The 16,627-nt window shown below is 50.6% G+C and overlaps 1 protein-coding gene across 2 annotated transcripts; it reads left to right on the top strand.

Annotated features, from left to right (window-relative positions):
* Positions 1-326: 326 nt before the first annotated feature.
* Positions 327-15,178, top strand: NSMCE4A (NSE4 homolog A, SMC5-SMC6 complex component). 2 transcript variants are annotated; one of them, XM_028512276.2, is made up of 11 exons: positions 330-679; positions 1,420-1,497; positions 3,872-4,002; positions 6,487-6,638; positions 8,542-8,641; positions 9,391-9,481; positions 10,561-10,655; positions 11,746-11,794; positions 12,514-12,608; positions 12,698-12,784; positions 15,008-15,178. In XM_028512276.2, exons 1-10 carry the CDS (start codon positions 394-396, stop codon positions 12,770-12,772), a joined length of 1,152 nt encoding a protein of 383 aa, XP_028368077.1. In that variant the 5' UTR covers positions 330-393; the 3' UTR covers positions 12,773-12,784; positions 15,008-15,178. The 2 variants fall into 2 exon arrangements, with proteins under 2 accessions (XP_035883307.1, XP_028368077.1); XM_036027414.1 differs by lacking the exon at positions 1,420-1,497 and having other exon boundaries at positions 327-679.
* Positions 15,179-16,627: the final 1,449 nt, after the last annotated feature.

Here is a 16,627-nt window from a genome sequence, read left to right as displayed (position 1 = left end):
GAATATAATCCCATCTGTCTTGGACACTTTCGAAGGTACTTTAGAATTTTTGTAGCTTGAGAGCCAATTGTGAACATAAGCTTGTCACGGTGCAGACGGGTAATAATATCTAGAAGGGCTGGCTATCCGAGGGTAACAGGTGCTGCGTGCCGGGGATGAGCCACAGCCGCGGTCGTGAGCGGGGGCGCCCTGCAGTACCGCTGGCGCCGCCGGGAGGCGCCCTAGCGCCTGCGCGCGCCTGGCCCGCCGCCGGCCTCCCGCCCACAGGCGTCGCTGTGCTGCGGGGCGGGCCCCGAGCCGCGTTCCGCAGGGAGCAGGCGCTCGCGCCGAGCAGGGGTTTCAGTTTCTGGCGCGAACTTCCGCCGTTCCGAAGTTGCACGGCGAATTGGCGCGATGTCCGGGGACAGCAGCGGCCGCCGGTCCGAGGGCCGGGGCCGGGGCCGCGACCCGCACCGGGATCGCCCCCGCTCCCGCTCCCGCTCGCGGTCTCCGCTGTCCTCCCGCCGCGGCGCCGCGCCCGAGCGCAGGGAGGCCCCGGAGCGCCCGAGCTTGGAGGAGGGAGAGCCGTCGGATTCCGGGGACGAGATGGTGGACCCCGCGACCCTGGAGGTGGAGACCGACCACGGCCTGTGCCGCCAGATCCGCCATCAGTACCGGGCGCTCATCAACTCGGTCCAACGTAAGGCGGGGCGCGGGGCCGGGCGGGGCAGGTGCCAGGCGCAGGCCCTGCGCTGCCCGGCTGCTCAGCGGCGCTGGGGCTCAGCCGCGCCCGGATTGGCTCCCTAAGTGCTCCCACATCGGTCTTGTCCGCCGAGCCGCACGACCTTGGCGGGGCCGCACAGGTCCCCGCTGGGCAGAACGACACAGCTGGAGGCCGGGCGCGGTCGGTGGCTCGCCCGAGCCCAGACGGCCAGAAGGGGGAGAGGCGAGACGCACGGACCTCCCGGGGGTCCGCGCGTCACGCCTTGCGGAGCTGCCCGGTTTCTTGCAGTCGGCGGTTCCCCGGTTCCCCGCCGTGGTCGCCCGCGCAGCAGCGGCACGGGGAGAACTGTCACAACTGCAGATACAACCAAATTCTGGGAGGGGTGCGCAGGAGGGTGGCCCTCCCTTCTGTTGTGTGATCTCAAGGGTCTTGGGTGACTTGCAAAGTTTGAGAAACACTGTAGGAGAGCTCCTCCAAGGCTGCGGCAGAAGTTGAGCCCTTTGGGGGAAGGATAGAGGGAGCCGGTCTCCTCTTAAAAGTTCCCGTTCTCAAAGGGTTCAGTCTGGACGCGCCATTTTGGTTAAAAAGATGAAGATGTTTGAACTAATTAGCCAGAGAGCAGGGGGCGGGGCTTGGCTTTACTGCTGGTGATCGCTTTGTCAACAACTTGTTGGTGAATGATCACATTTCCCAAAGCTTGTATTTTTTTAACATAGAAAACCGGGAGGATATACTGAATGCCAGCGACAAATTAACAGAGGTCCTTGAAGAGGCCAACACTCTGTTTAATGGAGGTAACTCACTCTTTCATATATGAATGATCTTTAGAATCATATGTCTTAGGATCATTTTAATTAGTTTTACAGCCAAATTATTGACATCAAACAATTCCCACATTTCTTATAGTGCTTTTCTAGTTTGGAGACCTTCTCTGTTGCACTAATATTGCAGTAATACCACATTTACTTTACACATTCCATTCCTTAAGCATGTGTATAACTAAGGATTGTACATGAAATTCTAGCTGTGGGGCCAGCAGCCTGTTTTGAGGTAGTTCTGTTTGAGAGCTTTACATGCATCATCTTTGGTCTTTCGGTTGTATTTACCGCTGTGTCCCCAGGAGATATGCAAACACTGGTTGAATGGATGAACGAGAGAGCACAGCCGGCCTCTGAAGTCCTGTTTCTTTTCCTGTCCTGTCTGCCCTCCCTCATCTCTGTGCTGTTGGTCCATCTGTGTAACCCGGCGGGGGTGGCCGTGTCTACCAGTGGACCTGTTAGTCTTCGGTCAGTGGGGTGTGTGTGAGTGACACAGAGAGGCGGGGAGAGAGAGAGGCAGAGAGATCTCCGCACTGAGCTCTAGACCGTGGGCTGAGGAGCCTTCAAATATCATCAGAGCTTGAACAGAAAGCAGCCGCAGTGTAACAGTAGCAGCAGCAGCGTGGTCAGAGACAGAGGACAGGTCAGGGTACTTCCCGATGTGGGCCCTCGGTCACAGAGCCCCAGGGCCAGTCCCCAGACCGCCTGTCCCTCCAGGCCGGTCAGTGGCAGCTCTGTGGAAACAGAGGGAGCCCGCCGACACTTGCAGCGGTCGGGGAGAGCCAGCAGACCTTGCGCTGGCCGGGAACCACAACGCCTCCTGTTCTTGCAGAGCCAGAACCTTTGTTTCCGGTCATTGCCTAGCGTGGCTGCTGGGTTGGCGTTGTCCCCTTTTATTAGCAGTTTTCTGCCTGCTGCTCTCGGAGTGTTAGCTTTCCTGCCCTGACAGCACCTCCTCCCCATCTTAGTCTACCGGTTTGCTCAGTGTGGTCAAAACCTTCCAGAGCCAGCCTTTCCCTGTCCACCCGGTCAAATCCCTCCTCCACCCTCTAGCTTTTCCTGCTCCCTCCCCAGCCTGCACCCCCAGGCTGTCAGCTTGAGATTACTTTGATTTCCCTCAGTGTTTTATCGTGCATCTTGTTAGTTCTTGACCCAGGGGTCATTTCCTGTCTCAGCTGACATGTCCACTGTGCTAGCTGGGTCACCTCTTTGAGACAAAATAATCCACTCTGCTGAGACCAGAGAGCCGGTCAGGAAACACGGAATTGTGGATGGGATTTAACGCCGTAGAAGCCTTAATGCTGCCCATGGCAGCCTGTGCTGTGGCCAACTGGCAAGGGAGGCCAGGCACCTCCCAGGAACGAGCCTCTCCAGCTTCTCTCGCTCATTGTCACTTTGGCAGCAACTCCTGAAATCCAGCGGAGGGGGAACATGACTTAGAAAAAAACAAAAAACTGGAGGCAGCAAGTTCACCAGCTTGAGGAATGTCCAGGAAATCGACGATTCGCCTGCAATGGCCTCAGGGAACAAGCCAGGCGTAGGTGTTTCTGCGTTTGGACTTCGCCGTGTTTCTGTCGTGCTGCCTCTTCGGGCGCCTTTGGGTGGTTCCCAGAGCAACTGTTTGCACACCCCGTTCCCCGTGGGGCCCGGTGAGCCCAGCGCCTGAGCCCTGCTGGTCCCTCCAGTGGACCCTGTGCTCCTCTCCCCAGACTTCATCCCCGGTTCCCCTGCCTGTTCCCTTCTTGTGTCCTTGTATTGAGACTTCAATCTCTTCTCCCTGTAGCTCGTCTTCAGTCCTATGTCCTCTGTCCCATCCTTTTGGATCACCCATCCTCAGAGGTCACTGCCCTGCCACCTCTAGGGTGGCGCCTGGGAGCCACGTGGAGGCGTGAATCTCCTGCTGGCTGCCCGGCCCGTGACATTACCCCAGCCGAGGCTCCTTGACAACTTACCGATTGCTGGTCTACGAAAGCGTAGTGCGTGTTCACCTTGACTTACACCGGCCCGTGCGGTGACAGTGACTGAGCTGGGGTATTGGCGTCGAGGGAAAAGCCATGTGATAGAGAAGAGAGCGGGTTTTTTTGTTTTGTTTTGTTTTGTTTTGACCGTGGTTATCAAGAGGTTCAGTTCTAAGGAGCAGGAAAAGTGGAGACAGAGCTGGCTGTTAGGAAGACTGGTCAGCTTCGATTCCAGATTTTGGTGACTTGGGCAGGGGAGCCAGTGAGGCGGATACGTTGGGACTTTTCTTGGTCCGGTGGGACATGCTGAGTTTCTAGCTGGAGACGGAAGGGAAATGCCTGTGGTTAATGCGAGTTTTGTAATGTGTGTGTTTTTCTTCTCTTTCGAATAGTGTCCCGGGCGAGAGAAGCGGTCCTCGACGCCCACTTTCTTGTTTTGGCCTCCGACTTGGGCAAGGAGAAGGCCAAGCAGCTGCGTTCTGACCTGAGCTCGTTCGATATGTTGAGATACGTTGAAACTCTAGTAAGTTCAAAGCCGTAGAATCTTAACAAAAAATGTGCTCGTCTGTATAACTATCTACGTTGCTTATATCCATATGCAAATAGCTTTCACTTCATTTTCACTCTCTGCCGGCGTGGGCTCAGGTCCCTTTGCAGAGATCTGAGCAAACCAAGTAGATGAGAGAGGAACTGTACGGCCGCCCCAGGCCGGGGGCCCAGAGCAGTGTGAAAACTGCCAGCATTCTACGGCTCCGGGAACTACTTTTATGTAGGAATGGCTGGGGTTTTTTTTTCCCCTCAGCCACTGCTCAGGTCACTAAGTGTTCTAGTTTATCCTTAGTGACTTGGGACCTTTGACCAGGGGTCAGCCAAAGCCCCCCCTGCAGGCGGCAGGTTCCCTGGAAGGGGTCAGGTCTGGAGCAGGAGCCTGTTTTAGTCCGTCTTTGAGAAGATTCCGGAACCACATGCATACGAGGGGAGCCCTGCTTTTGTGGGGGGTTTTATTTTTGGGTTTTTTTTGCTCTTGTTTTAGTTACCATTCTTTGCCTTTTAATAAGTTTGTGTGCTTGTTACCTGAAATTTTGAAACTTTTCCATGGTAGATTTACCCCAAAAGCACAGTGAGACTGACCTTTTATCTTACTCTGTTGTCTTTTTTTTTTTTTAAAGACTTTATTTATTTTCAGAGAGGGAAGGGAGGGAGATAGAGAGAGAGAGAGAAACATCAATGTGCGGTTGCTGGGGGTCATGGCCTGCAACCCAGGCATGTACCCCAGCTGGGAATCAAACCTGCAACACTTTGGTTCGTAGCCCGTGCTCAATCCACTGAGCTACACCAGCCAGGGCTCCTTTTTTTTTTTTTTTTTTTTTTTTTTTTTTTTTTTTTTTTTTTTATTCTACCCCGAGGCCTGTGTTCCTGCCGGGACATTGACTGGATGTGTTAAATAGTTACTGAGATGATTTAGTACCATGTGATCTGACCAGATAAATCAATTATTTTGTAAAGGAATGAGGTTATTTGTTGTTTTGTGAGCCTTAAGTTTTTTTAAGTTTAACTTTAACTTACTTCAACTTCAAACCTTAAGTTTTTCTTTTTTAAAAGAACTTTTTTGTTTTGAAATATAATGCATTTTTTTTAAATGCACACTAATGTACAGCTCAATAAAGTGACCCAGTATCAGGCTGTCTTTTTTTTTTTAATTACCGTTATTTATGAGGATTAGCTGTGTACTTTAAATAACTAACCTATCAAAATAAAGTCTGGAAGTCTAAAGCATTCCACGTAAAACCCTAAATCAGTAGCTGCCCAGTGTCCCTGTCAGGAAGACCTTTCCGAGTATAACACTAAAAAGGCGATGAGGCAAAGATGGGTAGATTGGGCCAGATGAGAACTGAAACTCCCTCCTCCTCCTCCTCTGAGTGGGCAGGCAGGCGAGCAGGCAGGAGATGCCGGGGGGGGGGGGGGGGGGGGCGGCCGACCACAGCTCTCGGACCTGGTTCTGCCAGCCTGCTATTTGCCTTCAGAGCTGGATTCCCCTTAATAGGGTTAATCTCCCTCGGGGCTTTTTGATGATCGTGTCTGTGAGATACTACCACTTTAATTTGATACCCGCTAGCCATTTCAGAATTGTATAATGGAATAAACGTGTACTTTCCTGCATGCACATTTAATCGCGTGCATTGTCCGTGAGGTAGCTTGAGATGGGAGGGTGGTTAGATGCCTGCCTGTGCTCCCCCGGGAGGCAGCTCCCCGGCCAGCGGCGCCCGCCCTGGCGTTGGGCCCCAGTTCTCTGGATGCGCCGAGAGACGCGGCGAACGGGGCTCGGGGTCAGGGTCGGGCCGAGAGTGAAAATCAGAACCCCAGCTCAGCGTCCCCATTCCATCGTGGAGCTTTTATTTGGGGATGTGATTTTATATGTTCATGCTAGCACGGCTTTACTAATATTTTACAAATGAACTCCTGGTGACCCAGAGGTTCCCAGCAGGCTCAGTGCTTTTGATGTCCCTGCACCCTACACCCTGCGGCGGGCTGGAGCAGGGCTCCCCAGCCTGGGCACTCACTGGGGACACTCGGGGCTGAGCCCGTCTTTGGTGCGGGGGCCTGCACCATGCACTGGAGGATGCTGAGCAGCATCCTGGCCTCCACCCACTAGAAGCCGGGAGCACCCCCACACCCAGCCGTGACCACCACAAATGTCTCCCGGCAATGCCGAGGGACCCTGAGGGGACAGGTTGCCCTGGTAGAGAGCCGATGGTCTGCACCACCTCGCTTCCTCACCAGGGGTTCTAAGTGTGTCGAGGACTAGCTTTTGCCAATAGAAGGTTCCTCTGAAAATAGGAATTTATCAGTTTAATTATCTTTATAGTGAGAGCTTGCGCCAGCTTGTTTGGGCACTGAAACAGACGCGGCCTCTGGCCCCTTAACGTGTAGAGATGCAGGTTATTGGACGTGGGGAGTGACTGCCTGTGGCTTAACTGGGGTTTTCTGTTCTCCTTCGTTTTTGTAGCTGACACATATGGGTGTAAATCCGCTAGAAGCTGAAGATCTCGTCCGTGACGAAGATAGTTCTGATTTTGAATTCATAGTCTATGACTCCTGGAAAATATCAGGCAAAACAGCAGAGAACACCTTTAATAAAACCCATACATTCCACTTTCTGTAAGATTACTTTAAAGATCCGACAGACCCGTGCTGTGTAACCCTTAAACTGTTTGTTATTGTAGAGACCAGAGTGATTGGACGTTGTAGAGGCGACCGTCATGCTGCCATTGTTTAGAGGCTTTGTAAACTCGGATTTAGATGCCCGTGCCATCTTGATGTGGAGGGAACCGCATTCTGTTTAACCTCAGCAGGGAGGGCCGCGGGCCAGAACCCCCTTCCCAGGCTGGGGGAGGCTTCCGGTCTGCGGCTGACCCTGGCTTTGCTTTATCATCATTCCAACCCTTACGGTGGAGGAGGGTAACCAACCCCTCCTGTAAGGGTATCTGAAGCTTCCGATAATGTGTGCGAAGTGCCATTTGTTACATGTTTCCCTGTTGGATGATGACGGGCCCTCGTTTGAAGACTACTCGAGTCACTATGTAAACTTCCCAGTTCATTTTGAGATGCAGTTCTAATTTTGGGAAGTTTTCCTTTATGCCCAAATGAAATGCATCTCTGTCTGCATTTCCTGGCTCAGTCCTAAGGAGAAGCTAAGCACAGCGCGCACGGTTCTGGGAGGCAGGCGTTCCAATGTGTGGATCCCGTTCCCCAGCAGATGCCTTCTCCAGGGTCACCGCCCACGTCAGTTCTTTCTTGAGTGGCGTAGCTCCTGGGCATCTGTCTGTTCTGATTCACCCTTCAGGGCCTGTCGGGGCGGGGTGGTGCCTCCTTTAGAAGGCTTTGGAGGTGCCTATGTCACAAGTCTATATGCTATGGGGACAGGCACTTGTCTCTAACACGCCTTCGGGTAACTCGGGTGCCCAGGGTCACGTTGTATGTTACAGCATGCAGATCAGACCTCTTTGCTGGATGACACCCCAGCCTTGGTTTGTGCTGCTGAGCTCTGGGCTCTGCCATCAACCCCACGATGCAGGGCTAGCCTTTCGTGGCGTGACTTAAACTTGATTCACCATCCAGCTCACCTCCCCGCTGCCATGAATCGCTCACAGCTTTGCACCTGGCACTTGGCTGTTCCCTTGGCCTGCAGTGTCCTTTCTCCCTTCTTTCCAACTGGTATGGCTCATGTATCCCGCAGGCCCCAGCGTGGAAGCCTCCAGTAGCCTCCAGAGCTGTCAGTGTAGGACCTCATTTCCCAGCCAGGTTGCTCCCGAGTCACCCGGGCAGCTGGCCCTGCCCACAGCGGTCGGAGCACCCGAGTAGCGCTCCAGCACAGCGCTGTGGGGCCTGTCGCATTCTGCTGAACTCTGCGTGCCTGACTGTGTCTTTGGCTACTTTGATACTTGGAGCTTTTCAAGTGTAGGGACCACGTGGGTCTAAATTCTTGGGGCCTTGGCCTCCCCACGATGCTGCTATTGCTGTAGCTTCAGTCCACCTTAGGGCTTTTGGGGGGAGGTAGCGGGAGTCCTAATGGGAAAGGAAGAACCCCAGGGCCTCCGCTTGACCTGTTACCCTGAGACGAGTGTGTCCTGCCGTCCCGGGCTGGGAGTCTGCACCCTGGCTCACCTCGTCCAGAGGCTTTGAACTCCGGAAGGAGGGACACGTGTTCCCCTTCCCCACGTGTTCCTCCTTCCCCTGGTCTCTGAACTTGGCTTTGCAAAATAGACGGCAGGCCAGCCGGGCTCCCAGAGGCCTGTTCCTGGGATTAGTGCTCGGGGCAGAATGAGGCAGGTGTTTGAGGAGGTGTCCAAGGCCGAGTGAAGCACCCGGGAGCTCTTTTTAGAAACACGCCAGGAGCAGAAAGGGTGTCCCGGTCCCGAGAGGAGGGTCCGGTGTCAGCTCGTATAAATCGCTGAGGACTCCCGGCCTGGATTTCTCTGTCCCGTGGAACCGCCTTCGGCTCGTGAAAGTAGCCTGTTTAGAAAACGTGCGAGAAAAGACATGAAAGCGTGTTTCTCACTAGGTTGGGTTCGATACAAGGGGAGTGCCCCGTGCCGAAGCCACGGGCGGAGCGTCCGAGGAGAGTGTGCACGGCAGAAAAGGAGAAGGAAATGCCTGAGCAGGTTGGTTTGGGTTTTTTTTTTTTTAACTTGCATTTTAAAAATGCCCCAAATGAAAATAGCCGTGACTATGATGCCCATGCAAATTTGGCCGTCCTTTCTAACCTTAAGGTTCTAGAGCCACTTAAATAATCACTTTATGTAAGTCTAAAGACTTACCTAAGTCATTATGTACATAATGCACATTCTGTACATTAAGTACATAAGTCCAATAAAAAGTCATTCGACTTTTTTTGGGGGGGATTGGCCACTTGTCTCAGTTTTAACTCATTTCTGTACTTGGGGTCAGTTCGGAACCAGGGTTCCTCAGCCGCAGCACTGCCAACTTCCAGGGGCGGACCCCCGTTTGGACGGTCTGTCTGACGTCCCGCAGGGAGTTCAGCGTCCGTGGCCCTTCCCCACTAGATAGATGCCAGCAGCACCCCCACCCCGGTTGTGGCAACCAAACGTCGGCTCACGTCCCTGGGGGCAAAATCCCTCCGAGCGGAGAACTGCTGTTCTACAGCGAAGTGCCCTGTTGTGTTCTTGTAGTTCATGTTCAACCTCAGCATGGTTGGTTTGGTCATGTCACTCCTCTGTTAAAAAAAATTAATGTACAAATGCTACAGAACATTTTCTCTTAACCCTTCAGTTTTGAGATGAAGGTAAGCGCCCTAGCAGTCCCCAGTGGAAGACACTCAGGGGAGTCTGGGTGGGAGGGAGAGCAGGCAGGCAAGGGGTCGGTCAGCTTGACGGTGGCTTTGTATTTGCAGTTAAAGAGGATGGAAGAGTCTCATCAAGAAGCAACAGAAAAAGAAGTAGAAAGGATCTTAGGGTTGTTGCAGACGTATTTCCGAGAAGATCGTAAGTATGATACCAAGTTCAACACCGGGCAATTTGTATTAGTTTGGTGTGGATTCGCTTCACTGAGACGCTATTCATATTTTTGTTTAAAAGGCATTTTCAGTTATACGGAATACTTGCATCATTCTGATTCTTTTGGCATATGTATTTAATAAAGCTTCTCCTCTTTAGACATTCCATGTGAGAATGTTGGTGAAGTCACTTTTATTTTTAAACAATGGGGTGTTTTTTTTCTGGTAAAAAATAAAAACATGACAGAAGTGAGAAAAGTAGAGAACACCTATCCTGCCTCTCCTCACTCCCCAGAGGTGGCCCCCTGTAAAACAGGGTAGGTGTGCTTTCAGACTGTCTTACGTTTGTGTCCGTCATGGAAATATGCACATAAGTAGTTAGAATGTGATTCTGCTTTTTTTCAAAGCCCAGCATCGTACACACATTCTTTGGCAGCCTGACTTTTCCATGTTTTCCATGCGGTTCTTTTCCACGATCCCTATTATACGGCTGTATCATGAATCTAATGCATGTATCAGTTTCTCTATTAGTGGACAAGTGAGTTCTTCCCAGGATTCTCCTCGTGTCCAAACTGCGAAAGTGGAGAGTCCTGGCATGACTGTGCACACGGGCTGATATTTCTATAGGGTGGCTTTGTAGAGGGGATGGGTAGGTCCGGGCCATACCTGTTTTTTAAAAGGTGTTATTTATTTATTTATTTTTAGAGAGAGGGAGGGAGGGAAACAATGGTGTTCGAGAGAAACATTAATCAGTTGCCTCTCACACTCCCCCAACCTGCAACCTGGCTAGCAACCCAGGCATGTGCCCTGACCGGGAATTGAACCAGTGGCCTTTCGCTTTTCAGGATGACTCCTCACCCACTGAGCTGCACTGGTCAGGGCCACGTGGGTTTTTAATAGATATGCCAAGTTGCCCTCCAGAAGGGTTGTGTCGATTTACACCTCACAACAGGATGAAGGCCCATGTCCTTCCTCTGGGTAACACCACACAGCCTTGGTCTTATGGATAAAAAGTAGTTCTTTTCCTGTCTTGAAGAATTTTTTCTTTTTTTTTTTTTTTGTCTGTAGCTAATACTCCTATGTCCTTCTTTGACTTTGTGATTGATCCACACTCTTTCCCCCGCACGGTGGAAAACATCTTTCATGTCTCCTTCATTGTAAGGGTAAGATTTATTTCTGTGATTGCTTTTATGTGCTTTTTAAAAGGTAAATAATAAAAGCTATTGAGGGGAGCGGGCAAAGGTATTTACTAACCGGTATGCATTTGGACCCGCTGTAGCTAAACACAAACTGACGGGGAGGCAGAAGAAACCAGCTGAAACAAAAAACAAGTTAAAATTTGTTGCGCTTGCTTTCCCATTTTGAAATTATTTAGTGAGAGAATTGGCAAAATTGGAATATGGAACCATAGAGGTTCGATAACACTCTGGTATAAATGTTAAATTTCCCGAGTTTGATCGTTGACATGTTATGTAAGAGAACATCCTTGTTCTCAAGAAGTATGCACCGAAGTACTAAGGGGAAGGTCAGGCTGTCCATTACTTACCCTCTTAAAAATTAATAACTATGTGGGGGGGGGCAAAAGTAGGTTTGCAGTCATGGGTACGCAAAACAATTTATTCTTGGATTTATTGTATTTTTTTTATATGAACAACTGTAAACCTACTTTTGCCCACCCTTGTATATACAGAGAGAATGAAAAATGTGGCAGAACAATTGGGGACGTTGAGTGAAGGATAGATAGGTGGTCTTCAAGTTTGGACTTATTTCAAAATAGGCCCAGAAACCGTAGTATGGAAATTTGCTTTGGCCTGTCTCTAGTCTTACCAGGTTGCTTTCTTGCACATGTGAGACGAATATGCATTTAACCCAAGATAAAAATCTCATATTGACCCAAGCGTTTTCCCAGAAATGATAGCAGAGGCCTATTTTGTCAGTGGTAAAAGACAGGATTATGCATAAGAAAATGTCGGTACTCACAACTATGTGTGTATCAGCTAAAGAGGCAGGACGGGGTTTTGTCGAAGAGACCCGCGGGGCGGAGGCGGGGTCTGGAGGACGGAGCCCACGAGGACCTGAGGGACAAGCCCGCAAACCCGATGTTAGAGGCTTGTCCGCTAGACCACCCCCCGCTGTTAAGTTTTTGCCGTCAGATGCAGCACTTTCTAACCGAGTCATGTTTTTATCCAGTGGCGTAGGTTTGGGATCTAAATTTTAGTCCTCTCTAAGATCATTTTTTTGTGTGTGTTTTAGGATGGTTTTGCAAGAATAAAACTTGACCAAGACCGACTGCCAATAATAGGTAAATGACCCTATGTCCAGAAAAATTAGTTTTAGAGAAAATATATTTGGTACTGGAGTTTATGAAATGCATTTTACTAAATGTAAAGGTTTTGCTTTTAGGTAACTTTGATAGTGCCGTATCTGGCTCAACTAACTGAAAATGTGGTCACCGTTTAAAACAGATGGACTTATCTGTATTATTGATTCAACATCTGCTGCCGTCAAGATTAACAAGAAACGATACCATTTCCCACAAATTTGAATTTAGAAAGTTTGTAATTGCAGTTATTTTTGTAGCTTCCTTCTTTCTATTTTTTTCCTCGATGCCAGCTTCTACTTTCCCTAGATTCCCTAAAGAGAGAATCTTTAATTCTTAGTTGAATAATTGCACACTCTCCGTTATGCTTCTCCTGGTGAGGTCTCTTGTAGAGAACAAAGCAATTTTATTACATTGGCATGTTATGCAATTTCATGTTGGACGCACCAGGGCTTAGTCTGTGGTTGGGATGCAGGTGTGTAGAGGTTCGCAAGTGGGGGGAATGTGTTTCTCTACTACATTTTCTAATGGAAGCAAACGGATCACTTGCTACTGTAATAATAATACAACTCATGCGTGAAGTCCTAAGTATGTGCTACTATAATTACCATCGCGATACAGGTTTTGTTCCTATGATGCATCTTTGCTGTTTAGCCAGCTTCTGATTTGATAACCTTTGAAAACGTTTATCTTTCAAACAGAACCTGTTAATATTAGTGAAGAAAATGAGGGCGTTGATCAAAACACTCAGATCAGGAATCAAGGAATCATAGCTTTGAGCTACCACGACTGGAAGGTAAGGCTCTGCCCCTTGTCCCCTGGTATGCTCCGTCCCCGCATCATGTGCTGTGAACCCATGCCCGCGTGTCCCTTGTTCTCTGCCAGGAGATTGTGAAGACCTTTGAGATCTCGGAGCCTGTGATCATCCCAAGCCAGAGCCAGCAGAGGCCGAGCACTTGACGGCCACTGAAGGTAACGTCTCCTGTGGGACCAGTGCAAGTTTTCATTCAACTTTACGTGGCCTTCCAGACCATCCTGTGTGGTCATGTGCTGGTGGAATTTGGATTTTGCTCCCTTTGGTGCCCCATGCTTAGGACTGTGTGCTGGTGACGAGGGCGGAGTAGTGTTACAGAACACAACAAGAGGGGCCTGGGATGATATACTATTATTGAAAGAAGGCCCCGGGTCCGTTATGTCTGCCGCCAGAGGAAAGATGTCTCTCAATGCCAGAGATTCGTGAAAAGGAAAGGAAATGTTTATTTAATGCTATACAAACTTAAAATAGTGACCTAATGTCTTTATCAAAAATCCTAAAGTCCCTTACAACACCCACAAACAGACACAGTCCTTCCTTCCTTCCCCCTTTGCCCAGTCCAGAGTACCGTATCTCAGGAGAGGAAATAGAAGTCCATGGCTCAGGCAGTCCTCTGGCTCTTCTCAGTTAGTACTCCCTCTCGACTGGGAGACCTCCCTGGGTTCCCGGCACCCTCGGCTGAGTCACCGGGATCTCTGCTAAAACCAGGTGGTGGTTCCCCCTTCTAAAGCTGTGGGGGTCCCCACTCTGCCAGGCCGCATGGTTCTCTTCTCAGGGCTGCAGGAGTCTACACTCCGTCAAGTCCGCGCGCTTCTCCCTTCTCTCAGGGCTGTGCGTGGTTGTCTCCCTCAGGGCTGCACATGGTTCTCCTCTCAATGGCTGCACAAGGCTCTTCTTCCTAAAGCAGCATGGTTCTCTTTCTCAGGGCTGCGCATGGCTCTTCTCTCAGAGCTGCACAAGGTTCTCCTCTATGGCCGCCAAATCTGGGTTTTTAAATCCCCGCGGCCAATCTTCCTCTGCAGCCTCATTTCCGACTCTTCCCACACTCAGCTTCACATGCCAGAATTCGTATCCTTCCAGCTTTACTGGGCTGCCATCATGAGTCTGGGCAGGTGTGGCCCCATATCCTGGAGCCAATCCTCTCTGAGCTCCCAGGCAGACCCTGTAATGCAGGGGACCTGCCCCCCACTTACATCTAGGTGGGGAAGTTACTTCTGGGTGGGGAAGTTACTTCAGTTCCCCTGTCTTAGAGCTGATCACAGCTACTTAACCTATCTATGCAACCAGCCAAAGGCTATAGATATGTTAAATGACCAACCCAGAGGTTAGCTGCAAGGCTGTTGCTATGCAAAACAGCTCTCAATGGCCCTGCTTCATTTGTCCCTTCCCCCAACCCACACCCTGGGGTGGGGGATGGAGACATCTTAAAATCTCCTGGACACCTTAAGTTCTGGACCCCATTTCAAATGCCTATTTGGGGCCCCCCTCTTGGCTGCACCCTGTAACAGTAGGACCAAGTGGTCGCAGGCTCTCTGCTTTGGGTTAATCACGCTGGTGCTCTTCAGATGGGTGGTTGACAGGGGCAGAGCACGAGTTCGCCCCTGTTTGGCTTTCGGAGCCCCTGACACAGCAGACCGATGAGGAAGATGAGGGGAATATTGAACCCTTCCATCGGTGTTGTTCAGCATCCCCTTAGCTCTGCTCTTTTTGTAGAAACCAAGCAGAAACGGAGGATTATCTTGAAACACGGTCAGTGAATGGCCATTTCTTAAATTTGAGTTATTCCGTGAAAAGATGCTCATTTGCGTGAAGGAGAGCCTCGCGAGAAGGAAATCAGAGCCGTGACCTGGCATTCTGTGCTGCCAGTGGCTGTGGGCGGGAATCGGGAGACCTGGGCCCTGCTGGCTCCGCCCCTTGACAACCTTGGGCAGGCCCCTTACCCTCACGCAGCTTCCTCTTCTGGTCTACGAATCTATCGATAGAATGGGGAGGATTTTGAATTAGATCATTGCTAAGGTTTTTTTTTCCTAGCTCAGATTTTTTATGATTTTGAGAGTCAAAATGAGCTTTTTAGTCCTTACTGTAAACTCTTCATTAGTGCCTCAAATAACGCAGCTGCTTTTGTTCTGGAACAAGTGCGGGAGGGGCGGGTTGACAGCAGATAACGCGGGGTCAGGCAAAAGTAGGCCTGCAGTTGGTTGTATGGGAAACAGCGCAGTGGTGAATAAGTAGTAATACGAGAACAGACCCTGTTTCAAGTACGCACGACTGTAAACGTACGTTTGCCCCGCCCCGTCTGATGGGTTAGATTTCATTTATGCAGATTAAATCAACTTTTGACTGATAAACTGTTAACTGGCTATTTTCCCTCCTCTTTTTAGGACTCAAGAGGATAGCGAAATCCAAAAAGGAGAGCAGCATGCGTTGTACATATTGTATGATTGAACATTTTTAAAGACAGATTGTTTTTAGTAAAATGTAGCTTTTGATAGTTGATGCGTTTGTCATGGTTGTCTTTGATTAAAGGAAATTCACTGCCATGTTCACAAATAGTCGTAGTTACTCCTTATTTTCTGTCATCGGGAGAGTGTCTCCTATGTCCAGCCCTGACCCACTGGGAGTTTTCGATGGGTTGTTAATGGCCCTTAGATCTTTACGGTTCTTGTTACATCTCTTTAGCCATCAAGTGATCTAGTCACCGCACATTAAGTTGTACCGTATAAAATAGTTTTTACGGCTAAAACACGGCCGAGCATCCGCAGTGTCCTGGGATTATACACAGCCAGCTCTCCGGTCCTCGGCCAGGCCGCTGGACTGCTCTCCCAGCAGGGCCAGCCCGGGGTCTGTCTCACCGGCTGTCAGTCCTCCCTGTGCCCAGGGGCTGCTGGCCACGCGGAGGGCGGGATGGTACCACAGAGCAGGGCGGGGCCTGATGCTCCTCCCGCGCATCTAATCTCTGCTGGGCCTTCAGGGCCGTCCTTGGCGTTCTCTGAGTCCCTGGTGGTTCCTCGTCCACTCCCCAGCTTTCCGCATCTACCCTGGCTCCCTCCTTCCCCCCGGTGTCAGAGGTGGTGGAGGTGTCTGTTCTGTGGATGGCTCCGAATTCTAGCTCTTCCTGCGTCCTCGGGGGTCCGCTGTGCCTGTCACAAGTGCTTTCCCTTCAGTCCTGCTCATCTCTCCTCCTAAAAAATTATCGTGACCCCTAAGTTACCGCCCTATCTCCTCTTTAACTAAGAGCCACTTGCTAAAGTAGTCCATTCCCACCTTTCTACTGAAGCTGTTTCATGCCAGATTCATTCATTGGTGATTCCTTTCCAAAGTGTAAAATCCAGTGGGTAAGTGCTGTTCGTTTGACTTCCTGAAAATGCACTTCTCAAACACTGCATCCTGTGTCTGCTGCTTCCCTGGTTTCCCTTCCACCGTCTTTCTCGCAGGATCTGGGCTCCATCTGTGTGTCCCGATCATTCCCGGAACTTGGATTGACCTTCCCTAAAAAGCTACACATGCCAGCCGAAACCAATGGCTTCTTAGACAGCACGTGGGCTGTTTGGTACATATATAGAACAGCCCCGCATCTTTTCTCCCCGCCACCCCTGTGCCGCTACTGTGACCACTTTATTTCCTCAGAAAGCAAGCGGTGAATTCTTTCCCTTTTTGCCCCCACAGTCCTGACCTTCATCGGTCATGATTCTCATCTGGTCTCTTGAATGTCTCCATCTTGCCCAGCTTTCTGCCACAGGCTCCTGTCTGGTGTCCCCCACTTCTTGTCTGGCCTTCAGATTTCCTCCGCTTCCTTAAAGCCACATGTCGGTGTGTCAGTGAACCCCTCCCCCTGCCTTCCAGATGGAAGACACCTGGGCCCTTCGGCGGGCGCCAAGCCTCGCCTGACCCGGCCCTTCGCCTGCGTCTCTGGGCTCCCCTCGTCCTGCGAGCTCTCGCCATCTCTCTCGTTTTTGTTCGGCAGCCTTGTTGAGATATATCTCACACACCCTACAATTCAC

This window comes from Phyllostomus discolor, chromosome 5, assembly GCF_004126475.2.
Source record: "Phyllostomus discolor isolate MPI-MPIP mPhyDis1 chromosome 5, mPhyDis1.pri.v3, whole genome shotgun sequence".
In the NCBI taxonomy this organism is placed as follows: domain Eukaryota; kingdom Metazoa; phylum Chordata; class Mammalia; order Chiroptera; family Phyllostomidae; genus Phyllostomus; species Phyllostomus discolor.
Note: the sequence above shows the minus strand (reverse complement) of the source record. Positions and strands in the feature narration are given on the sequence as shown.

Coding starts and splice junctions, on each gene's coding strand:
- NSMCE4A (XM_028512276.2), top strand. CDS start 394: ATGTCCGGGGACAGCAGCGGCCGCCGGTCCGAGGGCCGGGGCCGGGGC. Junction 8,642..9,390: donor AGAAGGAAATGCCTGAGCAG/GTTGGTTTGGGT, acceptor TTGTATTTGCAG/TTAAAGAGGATGGAAGAGTC. Junction 9,482..10,560: donor GACGTATTTCCGAGAAGATC/GTAAGTATGATA, acceptor TTTTGTCTGTAG/CTAATACTCCTATGTCCTTC.